The 20,569-nt window shown below is 39.8% G+C and overlaps 1 protein-coding gene across 1 annotated transcript; it reads left to right on the forward strand.

Moving 5' to 3' along the window:
• The first annotated feature begins 405 nt into the window (after nt 1–405).
• On the forward strand, nt 406–15,642 carry LOC117225180 (uncharacterized). The gene is made up of 3 exons (XM_033478928.2): nt 406–867; nt 1,247–1,326; nt 9,589–15,642. Exons 2-3 carry the CDS (start codon nt 1,252–1,254, stop codon nt 13,309–13,311), a joined length of 3,798 nt encoding a protein of 1,265 aa, XP_033334819.2. The 5' UTR covers nt 406–867; nt 1,247–1,251; the 3' UTR covers nt 13,312–15,642.
• Nucleotides 15,643–20,569: the final 4,927 nt, after the last annotated feature.

Consider the following 20,569-nt stretch of genomic DNA (forward strand, 5'->3'; position numbering starts at 1 on the left):
CCACTAGCCCCCCGTATGTCTTAATTAAGTAAGTAATCAACTGAAAATACACTTCACTGCCTTTGTACATGCTTTATCTCGGTTGCTTCGGTTGTGAATTTTCGATTCGAGCTTTAAATCTCTCGATATTTACGAAAAACTGTTAGCGGCGGCCATCTTGTGACGTCATGCTCGTGATATTGACACCACTCTGCCCGAATATTGCAAATATCTCCTCAATAACTGCAAAACGAATATTTCTACAACCGAAGCCCCCGAGTTTAGTCTTTTGGGAATCTAAATTTTCCAGTTGCGAACTGCACACTTCGATATTAAAGCGTCAGCTTAGTGGATGTAAACCTCTGCAAGCTAATATACGTATATGGTTTTTCTTCTATGTGTGGGTCGTCATAGTGTGCGGCTATCCGCCGCCGGGTTCCGAGTCGTTTGGAAGGAGTAGGCCCTGTTTATTTACCGGTATGGTTGACGGAATGGTATCCGTGCGCTGACGTCTATGTAAATGCACCTTAAAGTTTCAAAATTTCTGAGGGATGGATGATATTGGTCGAGGTGAAACACCGAGCGAACGGTGCGTGAAAAGAGGGAGACTGTAAGTGCAGTGAAGTAGCAGGGCTAGATTTGATGTTCGTAAGGACACACACACACAGCCCGCTGTTTCGTTCTATCACTCTCGATTATCTCTCGTTCTCTGTCTGAAGCAATTGCGCAGTACTGAATGCGCAGTAGAATGATGATGGCAGAGAAGCTTCTAGAAGGGGAGAAAAGCTGCATCCAATCATTCCAGTACGCATGCTCGCCATTTTGACTTTATGTCTGCTAAAGTGATTGTGAACAATTGTGAAGTTGCGTGCCATCTCATTTTACATTGTACGTATTTTAATAACATATTCTAATTAGCGTACATAGAAATTATAAATTTTTGCTTATCTGTTGTATTTTTACCTATAGATATCGCTGTACTCATTTTATCATGAATTGTTTAAGAACTTGAGTGATAATTCTGGATTATTATTCTGCATTATGATTTGAGTGAATATATTAAAATTTGCTTAGTTGTTTAAGATGATTATTAAAATTAGTTGTTTTACTCTCACATACAGACTTATACAGTGTCGTTCTCTCACAGTATATCTTTCTCTTCTGTCAGTATCTTACTCTATCTTTCTTTAATATCATTTGATAAAATATTTGAAATAGTGCATGAAATGATAGTAACTTTATTTTATATGCATATAATTTCTCATAGAAAAAATGGCACGAGTTTATGTATACGAACGCCCAGTGGATGCTGTTTCGACGAATGAGTCCTTCTATGAGAAATTGAATGTGAGTATCATGTATCAATATTATTTCTTTACTCTTTATATTATCTATATTATTTTTGTGTCTATCTCATTTGTATTATTACTGTCATATGTTCATTATAATCATTTTTACATAAAATGAGCAATATGGTACTTAGATAAGTCTTATAAATCTTAGACGCTTAAAGATGAATATTATTTTCTCTACATTAAATAATCTCTATTTTCTGAACATTAAATAACTTTATAACAGTACATTTTTAATGTTTTGTATTGTATGGACATGCGAAGTATATCCCAATATTAATGTTTAATCATTGTATCATCAAGTATATGTTTTACACATATTTTCTTATTATGTGCTCCTACGTTCCAACATGTGTTATTAGCTGAATCAATAAAATATTACATCATGTCATTGTTAACTTATCAGCAAAAAAATACTACATAAACAATGATAGAGTAGAGTATTTATGAGAGTATTAAACTATGTCATACAAGAAGAATTATTACATTACTTCCATGAATAGTAGTAATAATAAGTGGTAGTAATTGATGAGTACTGACACGTGTGACTAGATAGTGGATCTTTATGCAAAATATAAACTTACTGCACCAATCATAAGAAAGAAAATTTTAATAAAAATGTAATTCTTTTGTTTTAAAAAATAGAACATAATGTAACAAAGTTATTAAATTCGACTAACGTCTTCGTGGCTCGGTATTTCATTGATTAGTTTTTGTCATAAATGCATAAAATCCGCAGTGTACACATAATCATATGCCATAGCACGACGTATTGTTGCGCAGCGTCCACCTATTTCATATACCTAAAGTAGTTCCCCGGTTTATCGATCGTCGACTTACCGCCTGTCCACTTACCGACTGTTGCTAGTGTCATCATGTACACTATTTTACATTCTAACTCAAAGCCCGTGTGTGGATGCCCTAGAAATTACTAATAGCATTACTAATAGCAATTTTTTGCATATCGTGCTACTTGGCATCATTGGTAAGTATCCTGTCCCTGTTGTTTTACTAATAATTCATTTTATAATTATTGTTTGTCCAATACTAAACATTTGCTTCAGTTTTTCAAACATTCGAGCGAGCGGCTGGGTAACTAATTACATCGTTCGACAAGAATATTGATCTGTATTAACCCATGGATGGTCCTTGTAGAGTTCGTCACCAAAAAGATGAATCCGGAAACAGAATTGCCCTATAACTCTGAATTTTCGAAAAAACATGAGTTTTTGTAAAATACCCCATTTTGAGTAATTTTGAAGTATGAATTTTGAGTAAAAAGAGGCATTACGTAAAAACTAAGAACATTAAAAAGTTCGGACTTACCTTAAAAGATAGACGAGAATTTCCTGAACATATCAATATACTCACTTCTTAATTTATTTTATTTCAAATGGTTGTTAATATTCACCGTCTAGCACGAATTTACTACATACTTATAGCATTGTTTTATATGGACATTTTTTCAAACAAATCGAGAAATTAAATAATAAATCAACAGTACCGCCCCATACGACCCCAATTTTTCTATGTTCATAAAGCACCTTTTTCTTTCACACTTATTACTACTTTTGAACAATTGCAATATTTAATGCACGGATACGAATTTCTTGTCTGTACAAAGTTGTTAAAAGATTACAATTGTGTAATTTTTTCTCCAGTCTAAACATATCTTGATTGAAATCATCGCTGACGTTACCTAGATTCGAGGAAATGGTCCAGATAAGTGAATAAGTGCATTTTAAGCGATATAAAGCATTTTTCTCATCATCACGCTTATTATGTTCTTAAAAAACAATCACAGTTATTGTCCATGAATTGCCGAGGTTTTAATTATATATTATTTAATTTATTTAATTATATATATTCATAACACTTTTACAAATATGTCAATGTTTGGAACTTATTAAATAAATTTGAAAGCAACTCAAAGTCTGTTTAGGCGTCATATAATAGTATTTTATAATAAGTTTATTGCTGGATACTCGTGAAAAACAGTTTTAAATGGATAAGTGTTATACTTATTTGAAGTTTAATGAAAATGAAGAAACAGCAGTTGTTATCTCGCGCATCCTTTTGAAACCCAACGCTATTCCATGCCTTTCTCCGATATAATTTGTGACGTTGTCCTGATCCCGCGAGTTTTAAAACATGGTCAGAGGCAACTCCGGGATTATATGACCCTTTGGCCAGGCCATGCGCGGCCGTAGGTATGTAATCCACCCGGTACAAAGCGCGTTTTGCAGAAATCCGACACGGAGCACAATATGATGTTTAGGCGCTAGGCACCGAAAGAAGGTACGGGAAACGCGAAGTACAGTAAAATCTCTCGGACTGGCGCCGGGATCGAATTGTAAGGCGTCAACTCTAGCATATGAAGATATACTTTCGAGCCTCGCGGCTCGCCTTTATAGTTGCCACCACCTCGTAAGAGAGAGAGAGAGAGAGAGAGAGAGAGAGAGAGAGAGAGAGAGAGAGAGAGAGAGAGAGAGAGAGAGAGAGAGAAACTCGGATCGAGCGTAATTATGTGTACATTGCTATGAATACATTGTAGTGATAGAATAAAAACGATGACTTAACTTTTTTATACATGAATATTTTTCCAATTAAAATGATACCAAACACGACATGCTTTAGACCATATTCATTCATTATACGTAGTAAGTAACTTATTTTATTTGTGAAAAAAGCACTAGCAAAACCGATTCTTAACATATGAAATATTAAAGTCAAGGTCAAAGATGTCATTCATATGTCTTTCGAAAGAAAGTATCAGTGAAGTTATGCTATTCGAACATACGTTCGATGACGGAAAGAGAAGGCCTGGTTAAGGGACGACGACAAGGGAGGAGTCCATGGGTAAGAGATGACGGTAAGGAAGAGTTTATGGGTAAGAAATGCCGGCAAGGTAAAGGTTCGATTACATTTTGAGGACGAGCCTACGCGTAGAGTGTATGAAGGAACAGTTTTCTGTACATTTTCCATCAACCCTGGAATTTTAAGAGGTCGAACATAGAGAAAGAACGACACTGTTTAGACATGAGGTCCTCGAAACTCCACCGCCGATAGCGGTGGGTTGCAGATGTGGCTTGCTGGAACCGAAGCCACGTTTTCCTGTGAGGACAAGAATCAACTCGTCACTCTTGTTCGAATTGTTTTTATGGCGTAACAATGGCAATGTAGAGTAAATTTTCCCTAATCGACACTCAGATTCTGCAAAAAAGTGTACAATTTGGAAAGAGGAGATACGATTATTCGAACCTTGCTGCTCGTTTTTATAGCTGTTGACAATCGGTAATTACAAAACCGAGTCGCAAGGCTCGAATAATCGCATCTCCTCTTCAAAAATTGTCCATTGTTGTGTACAATCTGAGCGTAAATTAGGGAGAATTTATCATATTCATAAAACAATGAAACTATTATCAAAATAAAAGTCAATTTGCCTCGATAGTTCCATTCAGCAAAATTCCATGAAAACATGAGACAGTAGGTTACACTGCGGTCACCAAATCAGTATAAAAGGCGACTCAAAAAAAGAAAATATACGAACTTGACTATCAACAGTCGTTGAGATTGGTCTTCTTGATCACACCGAAAGTGATCCAAACTATATCATGTTTGGTCTCATTTTAATCAGAAAACTATTAGCAATCTGTTAAAAAAAATCAGTATTAAAATGTTAAAATTTGAAAAAGCTATGCCATTGTATTATGAGTTGTCTTCCGGGAATTCGAATCAAAGGAGCCGCGTCGTATGCTCGGTCACACGGTTGATCGATTCCGTCGAACCTTAGAATCGACGTAGCGAGAAAATCGATAAATTACAGGGACGCAGCAATATCACGATGTCAGTGATGACATATTGAAATTACGCCGGGAAGAGAGACACCACTGTAGACTGAGAAGTCAAAAAGATAAAATCCTCCAAGGTAAAGATTAGTTGGTTCTAGATCAGTGTTTATAATTGTATCACGAGATTTACAAATCAGGCAACCACGAGACGGAATCCGAGTGCCCGCGCTCTTTGACAATATTAGCGTGAGATGTGATAATGGATCATCACCAGATGATAAGTCGCAAAACTCAGGTGTTCGGCACTATTACAAAAATAGATAATTTTATACGCAAAAATACACGAAAGCACGGTGACGGTCGACGTAGTTCGAAGTTTGTACAATCTTCGCGAAATGCGCAGGAATCCCCGAGCTGACCGAAAAATACGATATCGGCAATTGTTCACTTTTTTCTGTGACGTAAAATCTCCGAGGAAATTTTCCGGGCGTAAAGAAAACGACACGAAAATTGCTTAAACGTTTCCTGCGCGGGGCTATTGCGCGAGATGAGACGCACCTCGACGCTCGCTAAACTTCGATCTCTTCGGAATCTAATTCGTTTCTCGCGCCTACTACTGAGCCACCTTGGGAAATATAATCCTCGGACGGTGGACCGTTTATGACCGCGAGCCATGCAGATCTAAATCTGTATTGCATTACCCAGTATTTGAATATATAGGGTTTGATTGAATGCTGGACGAAGAACTTTTCGTAAAAATACAAAAATATTGCGGTGAAACTGCGCACGTCGACATTAATTTATAGTTATTTCAGACTGAAAACAATTAATAAATTGTACGCCACTATATTCGAAAAACTTTCCTCTACCTTTTGAGACCAATTAGAACTTTTTGGCATTTGTACTTTTCATGCAATACCTCATTTTTGTCGAATATTTTAGATTTTTACAAAAGCTCGTTTTTTTTCAAAACCTGAGGGTGATGGAGCAATTCGGTTTTCGGATTCTTGTTCGGGAAGTGAAACTCTATAAAAATTTCATAGTGTCTATAGGAAATCAAAAATCGTGTCGGACAGTGTAATAAGTCAACCGCGAAGCTAGCCGCAACTAGATTTCACGACATACGTAAACATAAACATTGTATGGGTCAGCATGGTCTATGAGTCCGTTAGGCGAGAGTTAACGAAGTATCACCGTTGCTCGATCCTCGGAAATCCTAAGGGATCTGTTCCCAGACTCGCGACTTTGCTTCGGAAGTGCAGTGCGGACTTTTCTAGCACGTTACACTCGTAATTGACAATCTTTACTCGCTATTCGAAAACTCATGCTCAGTGTGGTAGCTTGCCCAACAGTGATTCTTTGCGATTTTCGGCGATGCCGGGAGTTGATCCTTTATACTGCTCATTATCGGGACTTGGTTCCTATTGACTTGCTTAATGACGCTATACGAAAATACGGTGGGCCCGCGTCACGGGTGGCCGCTGGCCCGAGACCAATTTTGATTTTGTCGTAGTTGCAGTCGCTCGTGGCGTCAGGTTGAGTCCCCGACATCCTCAGGGCGCCTCCACGCGGATGTGTAATTTGTAGCAAAAATGATAAAAGAACGGATTCGCGGTACGAGTGCAAAGATTGCGACGTTGGCCTTTGTATAGATCCTTGCTTTCAAATATATCGCACAGAATTATATTATTAGTTTTCACATATTATTATATTTTAATAATTTTCGTCTCGTTATCAATTATATTAAACGTTTAATCGTTAGGCTTTGTAATTATACAAATAACTATGTTACCTATAATTTCGTGAGTCTTTTTAAATTAAAAATGTAAATATACTTGTCACATCAGAGCAACGATTGTTTTATTCGGCACAGTTATTATTCAAGACTTGGAACAACATGTATACAGAAACCACGCGCGCCGTGCATATTTCCGGAGCGAGTTTCCGTTCGGTGACGGTGCTTCGGCGGATGGAGCTGCCGTAGTGAAAGGGTTAAGCATGCAATTATGTGTATTACAGTTACAACTCGTCATACATGCATACATTTGGGTACACAGTAAAAAAATTAAATTTAATCCTAACTCTAATACACTAAAAAATATTTCTTAGCAAATTTTAATGTTTTAAATATGTCATATGGGCAACAGGTAGAGTTACAATTAGACATTGGTCAGGGCCAGGTTTTCTTCGTCGCCGGGTCTAGGGTTGCTCGCGATGAACTCGTGACCATCATAGCTTCTTGATGTTTACTGCTGTAAATTCTAATATTTTCATTTTGTGTACTAAAATGTATATGTATGCTATATTTAATTTGTGCTAAATTATATGCAATGTAAATTGTATGTTTGCTATCTCAAACAATACAATATAACAAAGGCACAAAAAAATGGTGAAAAGGACGTTGTTCTAAACAGTTACTAGTGTTAGTATTTCTTCAATATTAACGGGTCATTCTTTTTCCTAATCTCCACCCACTATAAGAGGGATGAAAGGACTTATATTGTGGAGATATTTTTTTCCTGAGCTATTTTCATTGTAGGGCTCAGTTCGATCCAAAAGATAATATGTTCCTTTGCTACAGTTTTAATTATTTGACTTGGATCTCATAGCAAAAGAAGAAACGTTCAAGCTATATGGACGAGTTAATTCACGACTTGTTGCCCAGTTCTAGATTTGGATGTCTAGTTATCTGAAACAGTCCGCAAAGTTTTAGTAAGATACCATTGCCTTCAGTTTATGGATGATCTAGAAAATGGTAGCTCAGTCATAGTATCAGGCATAGCTGTGGACAGAGTTCTAGTCATAGCTTTAAGCATAGTCCTAGGTATAACGTACTTCTTCCTACATATTTGTCATTCCATTCAATTTTGTCTCCATTACTATCACCACCTCAGGCCCCTGCGCCTGCTTTAGTCGCAATCTGAACACACTTACGTCCTTTAACGCGATTATTTATTATTAAATTAGCTTTGAAAATCCTTTATTGCATTCTGTTACTTTGTTAATATTCACTATACACCTTGGTTAAAAACTTCATATGGTGCACATGAGGTGCCATGCACATTAGAAAATTAAAACGGCTGTCACGGTTAAATTACTTATTATTTTGGATTCGAAAAATTAGTAAATATTCTGCAGACATTTTGAAATAAGGATGAATAGCGTTTTTCTTAAAATTATCACTGTCACGTAGTAAAATAAAATTCGGAAGTTCGCGCACCTTGACTTGTTCATTGATTCGAGCGCAGCACGGAGTCCCCCTTCTTCTATCGCACTCCACGGTCGAAGCACGTTTCACTCGATCGATTGACCACGTTGTAATTCGCGTCCTCGCTTTTCATTGGTCAATGTTTTTCGTTAATAACTTGCGAACAAAGCCGCGGATTGCATTTTCGCAAAGGAAAAAGTTACTTCAAATGACCTCAGCTACCCCTCATTTTCGATTGTTAAAATAATTGTGGAACACCCTGTAGTTTGTTGGAAAATATTTAACACGCATTTTTTTTATATGAGCAATGAAAATGGTTCCTGCCCTCAAAATATAGAGTAAATTTGTTTTTGATCGACAAATTAAATGAAAATAATATTTAAAAAATAAAATTTTTCTTCTCAATTTTTCTTATTATAAAGGATTAAATGGCGTTACAAAATCGAATTTCTGACAGATCATTAAGGTTGGAATTTTTCATAACTTATGTATACAATATTTATTTTTTTCAAAATGTTCGAATATTAATAAATAAATAAATAAATAAATAAATTAATTTTATTGTTTGTTGTGTATTTTCAATCGGTAAGTAATGGCGCATCGTTATATGCAATAAGTGATGTGATACTCGAATCACGCACCTTATACAAATAAAAAGGTAAAGATATAACATTGTTTTCGAATATTAATGATAATTACGTGTTTACATAAGAAAACAAATTGAAAAGAAAAATTTTATTTTTTAAATATTGTTTAAATAAATAACTTTCGGCAATTTTTTTAAGCGATTAAATTTGTTGATCAAAAACATATTTAGAAAATATTATTGTTCTGTGCCTTCTAGTTCTAAAGATATTTAAAAAAATATATGGTTTTTATTCTATTCTTGCGGCAGAATCTATTTTTTTCGCTCCTTAGATATGAAACATTGCTAATATAAAAAAATGCATATCAAGTAATTTACACAGCAAACTATATTATACTAAAATCTCATTAAAATATGAGTATCATATTCGACAACGTTCCCTTATGAGTGATATCAATGAAAGGAACTTCTCGGAACGTGCTGTATGATAAGATCACCAGGAAAATATCCTACCCTGCCCATGTCTATCACGACGAATCTCAAAAACGGGGATGTATCTGTAGGTTTTTTTGTACATTGTCTCATGTCGTTTAATAAGACTAATCCTTTGTATTGTAGCTTCTTTCAAGAATTGCGTGTTTGATTATTCAACGTTTTTACATTTGTTTTCAGTATGTTACAACTGCACTGCAGATCAAACAAGAGCCAATTTCTACAGATGACAATTGTCAGGACAGTACTTTGCCATTGGCGGATATCAATACCAATACCACTACCGTAACGGGTGAAACAATTGTTCGGGAAACACAACTATGGAATAACGTAAATAATCAAGAGAATGAGCTTGTATTATCCAAGCACCGGAATGATACAGATCTATCAGGCACAAACGTCGTCAATACGCAAAAGCGTAAATGTTTAGCATTTGAGAATTTTGAAGTGTCTGAGAAAAAACTCGGCGTTGGACTTAAGTCGCCGGAATCAATCGAAGCAACGATTGAATCTGACGTATGTTTCTTAAACTTTAAGTCATTGATGGCGTCAAAGGTTCACACAGATTATCAGACTGACGGGGCCCTACCTTTTTGTAATAAATATCATACAATTTGTAAATCAGCTCACTTTTTAGATGAACAGAAATGGATGCGTAGGTGCAAAATCAAGACAAAGGTATCATTTTGCTGTCGTTTCTGTACGGCTAAATACAGAACGAAATCGAATTTAAAATGCCACGTGTTCCACAACCACAGTAAATTATTACCTTTCTCTGCAGAGAAAGCTGATAATCATAGTGAAACTGATAAATCTAGTAAAATTAAAAAGATCAAAACTGATGAAACTAATGAAACTGACAAACTTAGTGAAAATTGTGAAACTAGAGAAACTAGGGAAATTGATAAAACCAGTAAAATGCAATTGACAGAGAACACTGATAATTACGTAACAAGTCCTTCTGTACATCAGAACGGAAATGATAAAATCGACCCTTCTCCCACAAAAATGAAACAAACGACTATTACTCAGTTCCTTTCAGAGTACACGAGAATAACAGAAGATTTTTGTCCAAACAAAGTTCGTAATCCAAAAAAAACTCTGAAAAAAGTGATACCTAGACAAAATAAGACACTAACAGAGAAAATTGATCATTATGTCGAAACTCCGAAAATAGCCATACCTAGTCAAATGAAAACGATATTGGAGGCATCCGAACCTCAAGGGGAAGGCCGAAGGAAAATTGTAACTAGACGAAGCGGCACGACAAGAGAGAAAGTTAATCTACATCTAAAAACTCAGGAGAAGATAACTAGACAAAGCGGAACAGTAGTAAAATCACTTTCCACTCTTACCAATGAGAAAACATTGATTACCACTGAAAGCTCTACGCCGAATGGCAGCACAACTGAGGAAAACAGTTCATTTGTCAAAATACACATTGGTTGCGACATGATGAAGGCCTTGTTGAATAAGATCATAAAAACCGAATTAAAAGCTGAACCTTGTCATTTCGCGTTAGAAAATCACAACCTTCAACGCGTGACAAGAAGTAGTCTTAGACGATCGTTAAATGACTTAAATACAACTCCTGTGATAAAATCTCCTAAAAGAATTAGGTTTAGAAAGCGAGCCGCTAGCACGCCTAAAGAAAAAGCTGAGCATCAGTCGACGGAGAAGGAACTGAGAGCAAAATTCAAATGTAAAAACTTAAAACTTAATCTAGTTAGATGCGACATGGTCGTTAAAACAGAAACTGTTGACGTCACTCAGATTTCAGTGGAAGGAGACGAAAAAATTGCAGAAATGTGGCAAAAGAAGGTGACGCTAAATAGAGAAAATGCTCCACTAGTCAAAGTGAATGAACTCATAAAAGTAGAAGTTAAAGAACCGTTCCTATGCTCAGAGGTGTCTAATGCACATCGAGACAACACGAAAGCCAATTCGCGTATACTGTTCCGGTGTAAAGCTTGCAAAAAATGCTTCCCCATAAAGAAAAATTTACGTAAACATTTCGAGCTGCGCCACGTGTTCTTCAAATCGAGCATATGCGACGCTAAGTGCAAAACTAAATTTGAATTGCAGAAACACTACATGAACAAACACAGCGGTTTCAAGCGCATGCAGTGTTGCGTGTGCTTAAAGAAGTTCTCATCACTAGTGATGTTGAAGCAGCACCTCAGACTACACTGTACCCAAGTACTGCTACCTAAACGCAAGAAACAATGTATCAAAGAAGTGATCAAGTGTAGGATGCCCGATAAGAAGTGCTCGTGCAAGGCTTGCGGCAAGCGATTTTGGTTGAAGTCCTGTTTGAAGGAACACCAAAAACTGTGTACTAAAATGAGGGGGAGGGAGAAGCAGTCGCAAAACGTGTCTAATACCGTGGAAACATCAACGAAACGAGTATTGGATGACGCGAACATTAAATTGAATGCGCCACAATCTAAGTTATGTTTGATCAACGAGTATTCTAATGGGGCTATATCACCGCCAATGAAACAAACGAAGATGTTGTTGAGGGGTACCACTTTTGCGAAGGGATACACCATAGACTATTCTGGCGTGAATAAGAACACATTCGATTGCACTACTTGCAATAAGCACTTCCGAACATTTCGAAACTTATGTATGCACGAACAGACCTACTCCAAAGCCGCCACGCATGTTTGCACGATCTGCAACACCGCGTTCAGCACCAGGACATTACTGCACCGTCATCATCAATTCACCCACACGTTCAAGACTCTTACAAAGCACAAGTACTTCTGTACGTTCTGCACTCAGGGTTTCCGGAAGAAGATGAAGATTCAGATTCACACGAGACACTTTCATGCTGGTCACACACCCATCATTCCCATACCATGGTTAGAGTGCACCGAAGACTGGGAGGTGAGCACAATATGCAGCGTGTGTAAGCTAGAGTTCAATTCCAACGAACAGTTCATTCAGCACAATATGTTTTACTATAAGGGTCAAATATTCACCTGCGCGTTCTGCAGTAAAACCTTCCAAGGATTGTACATGCTGCACAGTCACATTAAATCCGAGCACAACACGGAAGATGTGAAGAAACAGTACACGTTCACATGCGACATTTGCAACGAGGGCTTCATCATAGAGTCACACTGTCATGCACATAAATTGCACGTACATTCGATGTTGCATGAGACTTCGCAGTACCTACAAGATCATGCCTATGTTAGTGCGGCGAATGGAATGGAATCGACGAATGGACCGATTCCGAAATACAACTGCAATATTTGCCACATGATTTTTATAGCTGAAGAAGACCTGCATCAACACAAAATGGAGTACACTAATGACGGCAATTACTTTTGCTCTTTCTGTACCAGAAAATGTCTTACAGATGTCATTCTCAGTAAGCATGTGAGTTCATCTCATACTTGCTTCAACTTCATTGATTGTTATCAGTGTCACTACTGCAATGAAGTGTTACCCTCGTATACAGAACTGAAGTCTCACAAAATACACTTTCACCCGGAGATGAGCGGCTCTCAACATGACTGCAGTAATCAAATAATCGCGAATCAAACTACTGAAGCACCTGAAGACATTGCAAACACTTTTAGCTGTACTATTTGTGACACGAAGTTCGAATGCTTGGAAAAATTGAAATATCATTCCATGGCATACTCGACCGAAGGCTTGTACAATTGCCATGTTTGCAACCGTCATTTCCAAAAGCTAAATCACCTAGAGGTCCACATGTTGAGACACACGAATTTGCACTTCATTCTATCTAAATATCACTGTCCCGTGTGTCGCGAAGGATTCACAAATCAGGTTAATGTCCGGATACACGTGATGCACTTACACCCAAGCACGCCAATAGAGAAACCATTAACCAGTGATGCTCAAAATACACAAAAATTCAACTAGAAAGATATTAAGCCTAAGCTAGTTTCAAATAGTCAACCGAACAAGTTGTCAAAGTGTCCCGATTGTATGATGACGTTTGATTCCGCGAGGGGTCTGCTCCATCGCAAAGTTCGCTACTCGAATGAAGAGTGCTATGTCTTCGAGCAGTGCAATAGAAAATTCCGGTTTGCGTTCCTGCTGAAGGATCATTTAAAGAAACATAGTCAAACATCTAAACATAACGTCAAACATAATCAAACATCTAAACTACCCGTGTCCTTGGTGCAATGATAAATTCCACAGTTTAGAGGCCCGTTATCAGCATATCATCCATCTTCACTCGAAGGACATCAGGAAAGACAAGGTTTCTCATCTTATCATGGATCAGAATGATCCTGAAGCTGTTGAGCTATTACATATTGAGGAACGTGACACATCATCGCATCGAGCACATACCCTGGCAGACCGGTCGATTCCCTTTGCGAATAGTGAAACTGTTAATGCAACCAATGTAGTAACAAATGTGAATGAATGTAGTAACAGTAAAAAATAATTAGCAAAAATTAATTGAGTGGCGGATACGAGTGCAATCTCAACCCAGCAGGAAATACAGACTGAGAATGTAAATATAAAGACTGTGTACGAGATCTGCCGCGTCTGTAACAAATGTCAAATGTTCATCACCGGCAATGTTCGTGATGCATCTAAAAAATGGGCATGGTCGGCGGTTGAGGAAATCATCTATAACCAGCCTTGGCCTTCGCTAGAGCACGTCTACCTTCTGACCAGTGGCATCGTTTTCACTAAAGAACATAACCTATTGGCACAGCTGAACAAATCGTGTACGTGCGGTGAAGAAGCAGCTGTTCATCCCAGGAAGGAAAACACTGATACGGTGGAAGTCGTTTGGGAAAAGAAGGTGAATGCTGTTAAACAGATTGGGGAACAGGACGATCCTGAGGTTTATATTTTGTGTTATAGTGAGCACACTTCTATAGCTAACTATGACAAAACAGTATCAATGTCTGAATCAGTCTGGTCAAGTGTTGATAGCAAGCTGAGAATCAAAGGTTTTGCCAAGATAATATAGATCTGGTTTTTCGAAGCTATTGTTCCTTTCTTTTTTTCGAAAAACAAACGTCAGTGTTAACTTGAGTAGTTAGTATTATTAATATAGTTAACTTGAGTAGTATTATTTAATGGTCTTGTTATTAAGGGGTTGATATGTTGTGGAGTACTTGTCGTTTACGTTGGAGCGTTCACAGTTCTTTACTGTGTTTGGACAAGCGTGATTTAGGTGACTCCCTAAGTACCGTCTAACATTATTTTGCTACTGAAGCGAATTTGTATATTTATACGAAATTATATGTGACATTATTGTGTCGAATATAATATTTTGACATTTTGGAAACTATCTATTGCTGTTTATAGTCTGTATTCTAGTGTCACATATTAACTAGTAATGTTCGAGTTGGTCTATATTGGAATGAATTTTGCGTATTATAGTCTATATCATAGTGTCTTAATTAGCCTTGAAGTTTCGTTTTATTCCAAGCATACTTTAATCAAATTATCTCCATTATAAAATTTATTATTATAGCCTATATCAAAGTGTCCTAATTAGCCTTGAAGTTTCGTTTTATTCCAAGCATATTTTAATCAAATTATCTCCATTATAAAATTTAGTGAATGTAGCTGAGCACAGAATTTGTCAAATTTGAAAAGTTCATAGAAACTTTAATTTCAACGCTGATCAAGTTTGCTAAACTTGAAAACTATGATCTATTTAGAATATAGCATACCATCTGCAAGGTATGAACGATGCAGTTAAAAGTATTCTAAACACCTTTGGTTTATCCATTCTGTTAGAATTCTTTACACACTGCTATCGTCTAAATTGTTTTACTTCAATCCTTTGCACTCGGCGCCATTCTTTAGCGTCTTCCACACTTTGTCGCGAAAACGCGCACCTAGGAATTGTCACATTATATAGTATAGCTTTGGAACCAAGTAAGGTATTGCCATAATGTTTGATTTATATGAATTGTAGATATCGTTGACATTTGCAAAAAAAATCAAAATGTTATTTCTTATAATCTTCTACAAGTTTTTTTTTATTAAAAACATTGATTTCCGTATTTGTGTAAATATACCTTTTCGATTAACTTTTATTGCGTCAGTAAGATGACATTTCATATTTAGCAATTCTTCTGCTACGACAATGTTGGTTTGTACATATGGTATCCTTTTGCATTAGGAAACTACTTTTTATATCAATGTAATCACTTATTTTATATCAAATACTACGTATGCTTTAATAAATTCTGTAGCAAACAATGTAGTTTGAACAAACATATGTGCACATTTGATTTAACTTTTTATGTCATGCGACGTCGCCTCGGTCCCCGCGAGTCCCCAGATGCAAGCAAGGGCGACTCCGGAATTCTAAGGCCGTTAGACCAGGCCACGCACGGCCGTACGTGCGTGGTCCACCCAGCGCAAGCTCGATCCCCTTAAGATTCAACGCGGAACGCGATATCAAGTCCGAGCGCCAGGCACCAGACCACTCCCACGCGAAACGCAAAATGTGTTTCTCCACCGCCGAATCGGAAACCGGTGGGCGCGAGAGGATCTATTAAACGGGGTTTAGGTTTCGATCACAGGAATAGGGGTGGGTACGGCCAGGCGGATCTCGCGGATGAAATTACGACGCCAAAATGAGCTCTAGATTAATGTTTAATCGTGTCGATGTTTACAGAATTGCGCTGCCCCGTGGCTGCACCCGAAAGTCCGCGCTCTTTACAGTGGGCGGAGGATAGTCGTCCGTGGTTCGCTTGTCGAGATTTCCTTACAATCGGAGGGCCTAAACATAAGTACTCTCGACATGCAGATATTCAGCACAGTTTCAATTTGACTGTCGAGCTCGCCCACGCAGCGCGAATGGCACGAAAGTACGGCGGCGGCCGTCAGGAAGGCGGCCCGAAACGCCGACACTGTGGGGATTCCAGAGCTCGTCGAAATCGTCGGACTCGGATTCAAATCGGATCGCGAATCGTACCAGAATCCCCGAGTTGACCGAACGCACGCGATATCGGCGATCGTCACACTTTCCACTTTCCCGGAATACCAAGTCCCCGAGCAAACCTTCCGAGCGTGACGGAGATTCCGCGAAACTCCGTAAACGTCACCCCTCAGGAACAGACGGTATCGTGCGACGAGAGGCGCCTCCACGCGCGAGAGCTCTGAGTTCTTCGAAGGTCTACTCGCCTTCCCCCGCGCCTAGCTCCGAGCCACCACGCGATATTACGCGAAGGATCACAGAAAACGACTCACCGCCTCCGACCCTTCTCACCGCTCGTCATCCTTCGGTCTCCTGTGTCTTCCTCATCACCGCGACTTCGCTCTTTCTCCCGCTCGCTGGCACCCTCTCGCTCTCTCTCTCTCTCTCTCTCGCTTACACTCGTGCTCGCTCTTTTACACACTGACTTTAGCTCACACTTCCGATACGTACGCTACGCTTGGGCGGTTCGCTTAATAGTGATCCTTCGCGATTTTCTGGTCGCGACGGGGCGCAATCCTCGGTACCCCCCACCACTCTACTCGCTCGTGGGTCTTAGCCCAATTGGCTTGCCTAATTGTGCGATAAGGAATTGAAGCAGGACTGTCCCGCGGAAGGCCTGCGGCCCGAGGCTGCATCCGACTTTTCCCGAGTACTCCTAACATCCATTCAGCGCACCTTCGCACCATCCACGCTTCCTTCCTCCTTAACCCTTTCGCTACGGCAGCCCCATCCGCCGAAGTACCGAACGGAAACTCGCTCCGGAGATATGCATAATGCGCGTGGTTTCTGTATATATGTTGTTCGAAGTCTTAAATAATCACTGTGCCGAATAAAACAATCGTCGCTCTAATGTGACAAGTATATTTACATTTATAATTGCAAAATACTTACAAAATTATAGGTAACATAGGTATTTACATAATTACGAAGCCTAACGGTTAAATGTTTGATATAATTAGTAACGAGAGAAAAATTATTAAAATATAATAATATGTAAAAACTAATAATATAATTCTATGTGATATATTTGAAAGCAAGGATCTATACAAAGGCCAACGTCGCAATCTTTGCACTCGTACCGCGCGAATCCGTTCTTTTATCATTTTTGCTGCAAATTACACATCCGCGTCTTCTGTGTACACTTCATTTCGATGCCGCATATATGCGGCGCCCGTACCCATAGGTCGTCGAGCGGATGCCGCGAATATGCGGCGCTCGGCGCGAAAGGGTTAAAGTTCCTTTGGCTTTTGGTCCTGGTCGCCCCCGGGTTGGTTGGCCCGTGTGCGAAGTGTCATCCACCTATGCGCGTGTAGGACGTTTTGAGGGTGACCTACAATAGGGCACGGTCCCATTCCGACGGCAGCCAAAGGGTGCCTTCTTAGCGGGTCGGTGGCGGGCACTAGGTCCGCTCCTGAAAACTTCCGAAAATCCACCGAACTTCCGAATATCCGGGCGAAAATACACCGAATTCTTCTCCCGGGGAGTGCTCTCATGCCAGTTGCAAATTCATGTACACCATAGGGGGGGGGGGGGTGATCCGCTCCTCTGTCGCGGCGTTTTCTTCCGCTTCTACCCGATAGCGAGGTGGCGTCACGAAAGCGCCACATCACAGTCAAAATCACTCAAACATTTCATATGTTCATAGCCCCATTATCCCGTTGCAAGGCAAGACAGATATAACATAAAAAAGCATATACAATATGAATTTAAATGATGTTACGTATTACATACAATATTTTATGATTATAGGTGATTATTGATGATTCTTTTAAAATTCCTCCTTTCTACTGATTTAAATAGCATGTATGTATTGTGATGTGGTACCTCATTCGCGAGTCCTAAAACGCGACTCCGGAATCCTAAGGCCCTGTGGTCGGACCACGCATGGCCGTACGGACGTGATCTATCTGGCACAAGACGCGATATCCAGGAATCCGACGCAAAGTTGGATAAGATATTCAGGTGTCAGGCATCGGAAGAGTGCAACGTGAAACGCAAACTATTTCTGCGGCGGCTGTTGAACACCGGCGCACGCGCGATGGAATGAACACGACAATGACTCAATGATTCGAACACAGGAATAGCGGAGATTTGCCCTTACGGCAGAGCATATCTCCCAGTATTGAATGATGGCTCGAGCATAAGCTCCAGATTGATCTTTAATCGTTTCGTCAGAGAATTACAAATTTGGTAGGAACGAGACTGGATCCGAGAGCTCCCACTCCTTATACAATATTTACGAGAGATGTTCACTCGCGGCACAAAGTTGTCGGATTTCTCGATGCTATGGCAGTACGATAATGCGGTATGTACTTTGTACAGAATCGTCGCGTCACGATAGGTCGTAAAACGCAGATAATCGACGTAATTACAATCTGATTTTCGAGCTCGGTAGCAGAGCAAGACGCAATTCGGCGTGGCTGGCACGCGATGACAAAAAACGTACAAGAGCGTGGTAACAGTCTACAGGAGATCGACAGAGCAATCGCTAAAGAGACAAGGATACTCGAGATCTTTGAAATTCATTGGAATTACACTGGTCGCGAAACGAGCTAGAATCCCCCAGCTGATCGAAAATTACAGAATTGACGATTGTTACACTTCTTATTTAGTTACTTCACTTACTTCAACGCAAGGTCCTCGAGGAGAACCATCGAGCACTACGAAACGACGTGAAAATTCCTCAAATGCTCACCGCGTAGGAATGGAATGGTAGTCGTTAGTACGCCCTTGACTTGCTCATTCCCGCTAGACGGCACCTCTGACTTCTGGACTAATTAGGCCCGCATGGCCTAAGTAGTTAGCACGCCAGGCACACGATTTTCGGCGATAATGGAAGCCGATCCTGCGTACCTCCCACCTCACTCATTATCGGGACTTAGCCCCTATTAGCCTGCCTAAACACACAACATTAAAATTCGGTAGGACCGCCGGCCCGAGACCGATTTCGATTTCTTCATAACTAGAGGAAATCATCGACATCTTCAGAGCGTCTCCACACCACTCACGCTCGACGGAGTCCTTCCTTCGCGGCACTAGGCGCCGACAGGACATCAAATGTGGACGCTCCTGAGAACTCCTGTGTTGGGATGGCTGGTCTCTGGGTTTGTCCACTCGTATATGAGATGATATTCCTTTTTCTGCACGCAGTATTCTCTGGAGTGGCCAGCAATTTATAGAATGATCCCAATACTTGGTATTGGGATCGTTAGCTACGGGGTGCCATACAGAGAGGCTCGATGAGTACGTGGCACTCTGCTGAAATCTCCGATGGGCTCGACCCGCAGAATATGAATTAGAAAATGCGTAATTTCACCAGATTTTTTCCTCGGGACGTGCTGTTCTGACGATCAAGCGCACGTACGGTCCTAGAGAGAGAGAGAGAGAGAGAGAGAGAGAGAGAGAGAGAGAGAGAGAGAGAGAGAGAGAGCTGTCCGAAATTGTTCTCACTTCTAAACTCCATTTAAATGAATATTTATTACTATTTATTGTTGTGAAATCAAAACAAAGAATTAATTTTAAAAGGTAATTTTTCAATTACCTTTCATTTTTAATTTAAAAGTATTTCATCACATTCAGGGGTCGACTGCTGTCGATCATACAGGCAAAACGTCGTTACTCAGCAGACGAGTGACAACGCAAAACGTGCAAGGCATACTGTTTTAAGTTGCCACACGAAGAGCGCTGCCGAGCAGGTGAGCGACACACATAAGAAGACGCTGCTTGATAGATTTGTCGTTGGTCTAAAAATAGATCGCTTTAGCCAAAATACGGCAACTGGTGATCGTCGTCAATCCTCTTTCTCACGATGAATCGCCATTCTCTTTCAAAAGCGAATGATTCGTAAGTTTTTCTCGAGAAGATTGCCGTGCGCGAAAGAGTGGGACTCGCGAATCCTACGTATCTCGCAAAATTCCGGTAGCGAAAGCGCGGCTTACCGTATCATCTAGCACTGAAATCAGTGCCTAACGGCCAATCAGCAGTAATTAGCCGCCGTGCCGCGATCACTCACGGATCTAAAAGGTCGACCGCAACGCGACTCGACAGCATTTCGCTGGGAGTCCGACTGTTAGGTGTTTCTGTAATGTGATTTCCGAGTCCTAGGTGCTTCTAGGTCCGCGGGTAGCATTACATCCCTGGTTCGCGAGCGAGACAGTAGAGCAGGATGCGCAGTGCCTACACCGACTCATCCAGCCTGTCCAAATGACTTGTACGCGA

The sequence above is a fragment of the Megalopta genalis genome, chromosome 7 (assembly GCF_051020955.1).
Source record: "Megalopta genalis isolate 19385.01 chromosome 7, iyMegGena1_principal, whole genome shotgun sequence".
NCBI lineage: Eukaryota > Metazoa > Arthropoda > Insecta > Hymenoptera > Halictidae > Megalopta > Megalopta genalis.

Coding starts and splice junctions, on each gene's coding strand:
- LOC117225180 (XM_033478928.2), top strand. CDS start 1,252: ATGGCACGAGTTTATGTATACGAACGCCCAGTGGATGCTGTTTCGACG. Junction 1,327..9,588: donor CCTTCTATGAGAAATTGAAT/GTGAGTATCATG, acceptor ATTTGTTTTCAG/TATGTTACAACTGCACTGCA.